The sequence below is a fragment of the Capricornis sumatraensis genome, chromosome 9, assembly GCF_032405125.1.
Source record: "Capricornis sumatraensis isolate serow.1 chromosome 9, serow.2, whole genome shotgun sequence".
Lineage (NCBI taxonomy): Eukaryota > Metazoa > Chordata > Mammalia > Artiodactyla > Bovidae > Capricornis > Capricornis sumatraensis.
In genome coordinates, this window is record NC_091077.1 from 16,357,486 (window position 1) to 16,367,592 (window position 10,107).

Sequence of the window (10,107 nt, forward strand, 5' to 3'; positions counted from 1 at the left end):
ACTTGGTTGTGGTGCACGGGCTTCCCATTGCCTTAGTTTCTCCTATGGAGCACAGGCTCTAGGCAGACAGGCTTCAGTAGTTGTGACTTACAGGCTCTAGAGCACTGGCTCAGTAGTTGTGGAGCACAGACTTGGTTGCTCCCTGCCGTGTGGGATCTTCCCAGACCGAGATAGAATCTGTGTTCCCTGCACTGATAAGCAGATTCTTCATTACTAGACCATCAAGGAAGCCCTCTCATTTATTTCTGTCAGCATCTCCATGAGACAGATAACTGAGTATTCCCCTTTTGCAAATGAGGACACTGAGGCACATGGCATTTAAAGGAGTTTTTCAAAGACCCAGAAGTGGTGGTTGGGAGGGTGTAAATTTAAACCCAAATTGCCTGCCTTCTTGCCTAAGGCAAGAAGATTGTACTAAGGCCCTGAGGCCACTGAGATGAGATAGGGGAGGAGGTAGGTGGGGCTGGAAAAGAGGGCTCCAGTAGATTGAAGTTTGCTTGTCATCCAAGAGAAATGGGAAGCTACCAGCAGATTCTGACAGAGGACTGATATCAATTATTTTTGGAAGACCCTTCTGGCTGCTGGATGGAGAAGGGAATGGAGGGGGATCAGAAGTAGGAGTCTAAGATCAGGGAGGTTGTTACAGTGGTCCAAGCCAGGAATGTTGGGAAACTCTGGGCTGACAGCCATAGGAGTGGAGGAAAGTGGTCCTATTTAGGATACAATTAGGGAAAGAAGTAGGATTAATGATACTTCAGATGAGAGGGGGTTGAGAGTAAGGGAAGGTTTCTGGAAGGATGGAGCGGGCTACCCTTGAGACAGGATCATTAACCTACACCGCGGAGGGAAAGAGGTCAAGCATTAGACATGGAAGCCAAGAGATTGGCACTGGACGCCAGAACGACAGGGAGCCAGGACAGAGTCAGTCCTGAGTCCGCACGCTCACAGCCGGCCCATCCCCCAGCACATTGGCACCCTCGGCGCTAGGACCTCGCGACCGCCTAGAGGAAGCCAGCTGCCGTCCGAGGCACGCTTGCGCGCTGCTCAGGCAGGGGGTGTCGTGGCGCAGGGGGCGGGACCGGATTTGGTCGCCTGCCTCCCAGGCCGCGATGGTCACGTGTCTGAGGCGCGAGTCAGCTGATGCGGGAGGGTTTGAAGCTGCACCGCCAGGGAGCGAGGCCGCAGTGACAGCGCGGGGCGTTCGGACCCCGGCTGCCCCGCAGCGCCCGGCGGCGTCCGGCGCTCCGGGCCCCGACATGGCAGTCCCCGTAGGCCCGCGCGGCTCAGGTGAGGGCGCAGACAGCCCGGCGAGCTCCGGAACGCGGGCTGCGAACCTGCGGACGGCTTCTCCTACCTGGGACGGTGGCGCTCCGGGTTTCCCTTTCCTCAGCTCCCATGCCCACCTCTCAGCTTCCCGGTGGCGTCGGTATGGACTGACGGCTCCTAGAGCCTAGGAGAAAGGGCAGGCTGCCCGCATGTGGCGGGTGGGCACCAGCTTCTCCGCTCTAAGTGGCGGGACTCCGGGCTGTGCTTTGAGCACCTTCAACTCAGGCAGCTGGCGAGCCGCCAGCTTCTCCGACTCGCGGCGGCGAGGGTCTCAGGATTTGCATCCCGAACCTAGATTATGGTTGCTCAGTTCTGCTGAAACTCCGACCGCGGCCCCAGCTTCTCCAGCCCCCACCCCCACCCTCCCGTTCCAACGTCAGACTCCCAGACTCTGCTTCCCCAGGCCAGGAGGCAAATGCTTCTAAACCCAGGCAGGACTGCTGGGGCGGGGTTGCCACTTTAAACCGAGGCGCCTAACTCAATTTCAGATCTCCAGACCCATGGAAGCTCAGTTGCCTCTCGTAGGGGAGGGAGCCTGAGGAATGCCCGTGTGTTGATCATCTCCTCTTAAAGCAGCTGCAGACACCTCAGAGATGTCCTAGTCATTGGAGCCTGGGGTGGATTAGCTGTGATCCCAGCCAGGGAGGTGACCCGCCCTCTGGCTTCCCATCCAGCTGTCTTGTAAACAACCACAACAGCATCTGAGTGCCAAAGGGATCTGAAAGTGGCCCTCCCTGTGGGACAGGTTCTGAGAGTGTCCACATTTCATCTTGGTGGCTGGGCTAGGCAGAGAGCCAGCCAGGCTTTGGAATGAAACAGGGTTCTTCCAGCGGGGATCATGGGTGTATGTCAGGGACTATTCTTGGCTGCTGTGATCAACTATGACCCTGGCAGTTGCTGAAAACTTGGACTTCCTCTTGGGCTGGTCAGGATTGAAAGGAATCAGTGGTGCTTAGAATAGCCTCTATTTAGGAGTTCCCTGGGCTTCCCTGGTGGCTCAGAGGATAAAGCATCTGCCTGCAATTCGGGAGACCCGGGTTCAATCCCTGGGTTGGGGAGATCCCCTGGAGAAGGAAATGGCAACTCACTCCCGTACTCTTGCCTGGAAAATCCCATGGATGGAGAAGCCTGTAGGCTACAGTCTATAGTAGGCTACAGTCTGTGGGGTCGCGAAGAGTCAGACTCGACTTCACTTTCACTTTCAGGAGTTCCCTGGTGGTCTAGTGGTTAGGACTTGGTGCTTTCATTGCTGTGGCCTGGGTTCAGTCCCTGGTCTGGGAACTAAGATCCTGCAAGCCCTTAGGCATGGCCAAAAAGAAGGGGGAAAAAAACAAACAAAAAAATAGAATAGCCTCTACTTGTTGAGGAACCACTGAGGCTTAGGAATGGAATGCTATGTAAGTATCAAATCCTTAGCTTCCTAGTGAGAGAATTTATTGCCCCATTTTGCAGTCGAGGAAGCTGAGACTCTGGGAAGCTAAGTGCCCCGAGGCAGGACCAGGAATCAGTTCAGGCTCTTTCAAGTGATTTATAGTCTTTGACCAGCACTGTTGCAAATATCTGTAAAATGTTACGAACTTTCTGGTTTTCCTTAGATCTTCCAGAGTTCTTTCTTAGCTGGAGCTTGGGACCTGCCTCCCCTATCGGCAGGTAAACTTGTCTCGGCCTGGTCCCCACTTCCCCCTCCCTCCCATCTCACAGAGACTGAGCGGCTTCTGACACCCAGCCCTGGATATGGGACTCAGACAGGGGCTTCCCCAGCCCCTTCAACCCCTCCAGAAGAGGAAGATCTCCGTCGCCGTCTCAAGTACTTCTTCATGAGCCCCTGTGATAAATTCCGGGCCAAGGGTCGCAAGCCTTTCAAGCTTATGCTGCAAGTGGTGAAGATCTTGGTGGTCACCGTGCAGGTGAGACCTGTACCACTCGCCCCTGCCCCCAGAATTCCACCGGTGGGCCCTATTTTCCTTGAAGGGGAAAAGCCTAGAGTCAGAGCCTAGTCCTGCCCCAGCAGCAGCATCATGATAGTGACAGTGGCACTCATCAGTCGGAAGCCCTCTGGGGCCTGCACAGGAGCAGCTCCTTTAAGCTTCACAAATGCCCTCTAAGGTCCTGGTCATTGTTGTCGCCCTTTTTTTATAGATGAGACAAATGAGGCTCAGAGAGGTTAAGGGACTTGTCCAAAGTCACATAGCAACTAAGCCTTGGGAGCTGGCATGTGGACCCTGGCAGTCTGATGCTGTGCTGACCCTCAAAGAAAACTGATCTGGTGGCTGCAGAGATTACTGCCCTCACCCCCTCCCTCTCCCAGGACCTGTGCTGGGCTCCCAGGACTCCATGATGAGTCAGACTCACCATGAGAGCTTCTGGTCTAGTGACTTTGGGTATGTCACCATGCTTCTAATCTCCTGTCAGTAAAGGAGCCCAGTGAGGGGCTTCCCAGGTGACTCAGTGGTAAAGAACCCACCTGCTAATGCAGGAGATGCAGGTTTAATCCCTGGGTCAGGAAGATGCTCTAGAGGAGGAAATGGCAACCCACTGCAGCATTCTTGCCAGTGAAATCCCATGGACAGAGGAGCCTGGCGTTCTGCAGTCCATGGGATCGAAAAGAGTCGGAAACGACTGAGCGACTGAACAATAGCAAAAGGAACCCAGCAGTGGTACTTACCCTGTGCAGTTCAGTCCAGTCGCTCAGTCGTGTTTGACTCTTTGTGACCCCATGGACTGTAGAACGCCAGGCTTCCCTGTCCATCAACTCCTGGAGCCTGACTCTCCCCATAGGTTTGGGTTTAGCACAGCAGCTGGCACCCAGTACACATGTAATGGACATTAGCCGTTGCTGTGAGTTCTATGAGTAGCCACTGTGTATGTATGGAGAGCCTGCCCTCATGGGGAGGGCCCTCTCTCTTCTCTCCCTCCACTCATGCACTGTGGGAGATTCCCATCATCCTTGTCCCTCCTGCCAGCTCATCCTGTTTGGGCTCAGCAACCAGCTGGCAGTGACGTTCCGGGAGGAGAACACCATCGCTTTCCGGCACCTCTTCCTGCTGGGCTACACGGATGGGGCGGATGACACGTTCGCAGCCTACACGCGGCAGCAGCTATACCAGGCCATCTTCTATGCCGTGGACCAGGTGCGGGTGGCCAGGAGCCAGTGGGCAGCTGGTCCCTCAGGGGAGAGCGAGCGGGGCTGACAGACCCTCCCCTCCTTTGCCCGCAGTACCTGACGCTCCCAGATGTGTCCCTGGGCCGGTATGCCTATGTGCGGGGCGGGGGCGGCCCCTGGGCCAACGGCTCAGCCTTAGCCCTCTGCCAGTGCTACTACCACCGGGGCCACGTGGACCCAGCCAACGACACATTTGACATTGATCCGATGGTCGTCACCGGTGAGTGGGCCGGGCAGGGCTCAGTGGTCAGGAGCCCGGGCTGCTAGGATTAAAATCCCACTTGAAAATCCCTCCTGCTCATCTGGAAGACAGGGTGGTGAGGATGACGTGATGATTAGTAGGCTGCTTGATGTACAGACAGAGCTGCATGTTATGTTTCACTGTCATTCATTCACTAAACACCTCGGGCCACGGAGCGCCAGGCACTGGGGCCTGTGTACGGAGTTAGATAGGCTGGGCCTGACCCTTGTGGGGTAGACAGCGGAAACAGACAAATGTGGAAATACGAAGGGAGAGGAAAGGCAGGGAAAGGGGCTGTCGGGGACTCTGGGGAGACCTGCCTGTGCCTCCCCTGCCAGCAGTGTCCCCTCCCTGACTCCCTGTCCTCAGACTGTATCCGGGTGGACCCCCCTGAGAGACCCCCCGTTCCCCCCAGTGATGATCTCTCCCTCTCGGATGGCAGCGCCAGTTACAGGAACCTCACGCTCAAATTCCACAAGTACTGTCTGACTGATCGAGGGGGCTGGGGGTGCGGGGAGGCAGGACTCCAGGCATCTTCAGTGTTGGGGGAGGGGGCAGCCACTTCCCCACAAGCCGGGGCTGGGCAGGCCAAGCTAATGCTGCCACGTGAGCACTTCCTGTGCCAGCTGCAGAGTCAGCGTGGGGCAGAGCACTGGCACTCAGGCAGAGCCCACCCACCCCCTCACCCAAGCCTCCCCCCCAGGCTGATCAACGTCACCATCCACTTCCAGCTGAAGACCATTAACCTCCAGAGCCTGATCAACAATGAAATCCCAGACTGCTACACCTTCAGTATCCTGGTGAGCCCACGGTCCCTGGGGTGTGGGTGAGGAACCAGCCCGTGATGGGGTAGGGTGGGGGGCGGGGCACAGGACTCCTGAACTCTCGAGCTGGGGGACCCTGGGCCAGGGGCAGTGTGGGGCTGATGGGGGAGACTGGGGCTGGAGAGATCATCCGTCCTGCAAGTCTGAGAGCCTTGGGTCTGCCGAGGTTTACCCTGTCCCATCTCATCTCGCTGCACCCCTGCAGATCACATTTGACAATAAGGCACACAGTGGGCGTGTCCCCATCAGCCTAGAGACCCAGGCCCACATCCAGGAGTGTAAGCACCCCAGCGTCTTTGGCCATGGTGAGCCCCCAAGCCCCGAACTAGTGCTGCCCAGGGGCTCTGAATTTCTCTGGGAGCCCTGAGCCCCAGACCAGCATGGACCAAGCTCCCGACTCACCCAGAGAAACCTATGAGCCCACTGACCAGCCCTGAAGCCCCCCCGGGCCTGGGGCCTGGCCCAGTCGCCTCATCCCCAGCCCTGCCTTTGGCCCCCTCCCCACAGGAGACAACAGCTTCCGGCTCCTGTTTGACGTGGTTGTGATCCTCACCTGCGCCTTCTCCTTCCTGCTGTGCGCCCGCTCACTGCTCCGAGGCTTCCTCCTGCAGAATGTGAGAGCCACCCCCAGCCTCACCCAGCTCTGGGACCCTTGGGGCCGCCAGGGTGGTGAGCCTCCCCTGCCCAGACCGGCCCTCACCCCACCCGCCTACCCCTGCAGGAATTTGTCAGGTTCGTGTGGCGACGGCGGGGACGGGTCATCAGCCTGTGGGAGCGGTTGGAATTTGTCAATGGCTGGTACATCCTTCTGGTCACCAGCGACATGCTCACCATCTCGGGTACCATCATGAAGATTGGCATTGAAGCCAAGGTGGGTCCTGCCCGCGCCCTGCCTCCCCACCCCATCTCCTTCCAGACCCTGGCCCCCTCTCCCACTCCCTGCCGATGCCATCCCCAGGGAAGGGCCAGATGGAGTTGACGCTACTTCCGCCCCTAGAACCTGGCAAGCTACGACGTCTGCAGCATCCTCCTGGGCACCTCAACACTGCTAGTCTGGGTCGGAGTCATCCGCTATTTGACCTTCTTCCATAAGTACAATGTAAGCTTCAGACATGCAGCCAAGGCCCTCTTGGTGGCAGCCACGTGTCCCTTAATTCTCACCCCCCCACCCCCAGATAAATCATAACCATATTGCCATCAACAGCCCCTGCAGACGACCCACCAGAAGCCTCTTCCCCATACCTGCCCCCCCACCCCCACCAGACATACCTGTCACTCTACATGGGCAGGGGCCTATGTGAGCCCACTTTCATCCCCAACCCCTTGCCAGCTGAATCCAGCCAAGGGGGTGTGCCCTCAGCACCCTGCGGCCCCTTCTGAGGCTCCCTGCAGCTTCATTGGTCACCCCAGCTGGCCTGTGTTGTAGGTACGCCCACACTGTCCCTCCCCACCCCTCCCTCCACAGATCCTCATCGCCACGCTGCGGGTGGCCCTGCCCAGCGTTATGCGCTTCTGCTGCTGTGTGGCCGTCATCTATCTGGGCTATTGCTTCTGTGGCTGGATCGTGTTGGGGCCCTACCACGTGAAGGTAGGGGCTGGCAGGGACCTGTGGGTGGCGCTCATGACCCACCGTCCAGGGGTCCCTGGCTCCCCTTCTTACTTCCCGAGTCCTCTGACACCAGCAGCTCCATCTGCTGTTGATCTGGTGACACAGAAAGACCCACCTTGATCCCTGGTCTCCAGCAATTCTATCCACTGTCCTCTCTGAACCCCCCCAGTAACCCTGGCCTTGACCCTTATTCAGTGACCCATCCCCCCTAGTTGGCCTTACCATGACTACTAGTGCTCTGCCTGCTGTCCTGACTCCCCAGTGCCAGCCCCCGCCACGCCCCCCGCTTGCTCTGACCGCCCTACTGTGCTGCCCACCTGCAGTTCCGCTCACTGTCCATGGTGTCCGAGTGCCTGTTCTCTCTTATCAACGGGGATGACATGTTCGTGACCTTCGCGGCCATGCAGGCGCAGCAGAGCCGCAGCAGCCTGGTCTGGCTCTTCTCTCAGCTCTACCTATACTCCTTCATCAGCCTGTTCATCTACATGGTGCTCAGCCTCTTCATCGCGCTCATCACAGGCGCCTACGACACCATCAAGGTCAGCCACCTCCCTGTGGGCCACCCCACACGCATTAGCACACAGCCCCAAACTTAGGCTGTTAGTCCCTCGAGGTTGGCCACAACGGGGTGAGGCGAGAAGGACCCTGGGAAAGAATATGGGAGATTCCACGAGGCCAAAGGAGAGGTTAGCTCAGAATTGGGGGGCCCAAGAGGGGCTGATACCATCCTTGTCACAGCTGCTGCATTCTCAGTTTTATCAAGGTGTGGGGCCAGGTAGGATTCCTGCATCTTTTACCAACAGGGAACCCAAGCCTTTGGAGTAGGAAACGGCAGCCCACTCCAACATTCTTGCCTGGAAGATCCCTTGAGTAGAGGAGCCTGGTGGGCTATAGTCCCTGGGATTGCAAAGAGTCGGACACAACTGAGTGACTGAACACACACAAACCAAGCCATAGAGTTTCAGTGACTCGCCCAAGGTTGGCTACTAGGCAGCTGGTGAACCCGGCTCATCCCGAAACTGTGTGATTCCAGAAGTGCTGCTCCCAGCCCCTCTGTCTGTGGGTCTGAGGAATGATGGTGGTCCTGCAAGCTGCAGGGCCCAGAGCAGAACGTGGGCATAACAGGTGGACAGATGTCACACAGCTGTCAGCAGACGCATCTTTCAGCAGATGTGTTTGGGGGCCTGTTGTGCGCCAAGCCTGGTGCCAGGTGTCTGTCCAGCACTGGTGGGCAGGATGGATAATGGACAAACCAGAGTATGGCAACCTACCGATGGGAAGTGGTATAAAAAGGAAGTACTGAAGGTTACAGAGGCCCTCTGCTTTAGACTGGTGTTGGGCTGAGTCCAGGCAAATTTCTAAAATGTGCTGTCTGGTCTCTGGCCACACATGTGACTAGTTACACTTTGACTTTCATGAAAATGAAACAATTCTAAATTCACTTCCTCACTCACAACAGGGCATAGAGCAAGCACCCAAATGCCAGTGCCGTTAGTAGCTACCAGATTTAGACAGCATAGATATCAAACCTTTCCATCATCTCAGAACATTCTGGATTGATGAGACAAGAGCCCAGGAGAAAGCGCACCAGGGAGAAGGAACTGCCAGAAAGGATTTAGAGAAGAGAGTGGTCCCATGAGGTTGGGAAGGGTGAAAAAGAGGCTGAAAGCCAGAACATCTCTGCAACTGGGAATGCAGAAGACTGCACAGGCCTGTGCCTGGACATACAGCCAGGCAACAGACATACTTCTGTCACTCAGACCCAAGGACCCCTCATAGGTCTTCCTCTGGCACTTAAAGATCACACATGTGTATCAGCCTTGGGGGTACAAACCCAGACCTTGCTTCCGCTGTGTGCACCCAAGTCAGTAGGTGGTTGCCAAGCACCCAGATTGGGTCCAGCATGGCTCTAGGTGGTGGACCCACAGGTGGAGAGGGCACATTCAGTGGTCAGGGAATGTCTCCAGGTGAACCAGCAGGTGGAGGGCACAGCATGTACAAAGCCCCAGAGGAGAGAGCCTGGTTGGTCTACCAGGATCAGGGAGGAGATTCAGATGGTTGGAGAGGAGGGGGAGGGCAGGGGTGTCTTTCATGCGGGTCCCGGGTCTCTCTCCCCAGCACCCAGGCGGATCGGGCGCAGAAGTGAGCGAGCTCCAGGCCTACATCGCACAGTGCCAGGACAGCCCCACCTCTGGCAAATTCCGCCGCGGGAGCGGCTCCGCCTGCAGCCTCCTTTGCTGCTGTGGCAGGTTCGAGGCTGGTTTGGCTCGGGTTTGGGATTGGCTGATGGAAGGGAAGCGAACGGAGGGAAGCGATGCTTTCCACCTCCGCTAACACTTCCCCTCCTTCAGGGACGCTTCGGAGGAGGATTCGCTGCTGGTGAATTGACTCGGACCCGGACTGCTACTGGACATTAGCCCCCTCACCACCACCACCCCCGGAGTGCGGAGACCCAAACTTATTTATTTTACCCTTTGCTTTTAAGGCCGGCTGCCAGTCGCGCCCCGTGAGGGCCTGGGCCAGTCGGGTCGGACGTTGGACAAGGATAGGGTGGGTGTTAAATAAACGGGAAAATAAACTGGTTCTCATTTGTGGTGGGAGGGGCATCCCCTGCGCCAACTGGTCGTGGGTCCCTTTAAAGCGTCGCCATACTCCGCGCGACCTTCCAAGCATGGCGGGGGGCGGGGCTGCGGCGCGCCCTTCGATGAATAATTTAAAGGGGCCGCGCCTGCGTCGCTGGGCGGAACGCTAACGGAGTTGGCGAAGGGTGGACCCCAGCTGCGGCTCCTGGGTGAGTCCGGGTTTCCTTGGCACCTGCAGGGACATCCTCTCGCGGGTTGTTAGCGAGCCCTCGGCTTTCCTAAGATCTGTCTTCTGTCTATTCCCGGTAGCTCTCGACTTCCCGACTCTTACCCCGCTCCCCCAGCTCCCGGCAGGTGTTTTC

General features: G+C 57.4%; 1 protein-coding gene across 3 annotated transcripts; it reads left to right on the top strand.

Annotated features, from left to right (window-relative positions):
* Window positions 1–1,171: 1,171 nt before the first annotated feature.
* Window positions 1,172–9,702, top strand: MCOLN1 (mucolipin TRP cation channel 1). 3 transcript variants are annotated; one of them, XM_068980329.1, is made up of 14 exons: window positions 1,172–1,287; window positions 3,028–3,233; window positions 4,290–4,457; window positions 4,544–4,709; window positions 5,100–5,208; window positions 5,434–5,530; window positions 5,760–5,859; window positions 6,062–6,168; window positions 6,276–6,425; window positions 6,552–6,653; window positions 7,020–7,142; window positions 7,487–7,702; window positions 9,282–9,412; window positions 9,515–9,702. In XM_068980329.1, the coding sequence occupies exons 1-14, from the start codon at window positions 1,257–1,259 to the stop codon at window positions 9,549–9,551; spliced, it is 1,743 nt and encodes a 580-aa protein (XP_068836430.1). In that variant the 5' UTR covers window positions 1,172–1,256; the 3' UTR covers window positions 9,552–9,702. The 3 variants fall into 3 exon arrangements, with proteins under 3 accessions (XP_068836430.1, XP_068836432.1, XP_068836431.1); XM_068980331.1 differs by lacking the exon at window positions 7,487–7,702; XM_068980330.1 differs by lacking the exon at window positions 4,290–4,457.
* Window positions 9,703–10,107: the final 405 nt, after the last annotated feature.

Excerpts from the sequence above, each read along its gene's own strand:
- MCOLN1 (XM_068980329.1), top strand. The coding sequence starts at position 1,257 with ATGGCAGTCCCCGTAGGCCCGCGCGGCTCAG. Across the intron at positions 1,288-3,027 it reads CGTAGGCCCGCGCGGCTCAG|AGACTGAGCGGCTTCTGACA; the intron begins GTGAGGGCGCAG and ends CCCATCTCACAG. Across the intron at positions 4,710-5,099 it reads TGATCCGATGGTCGTCACCG|ACTGTATCCGGGTGGACCCC; the intron begins GTGAGTGGGCCG and ends CCCTGTCCTCAG.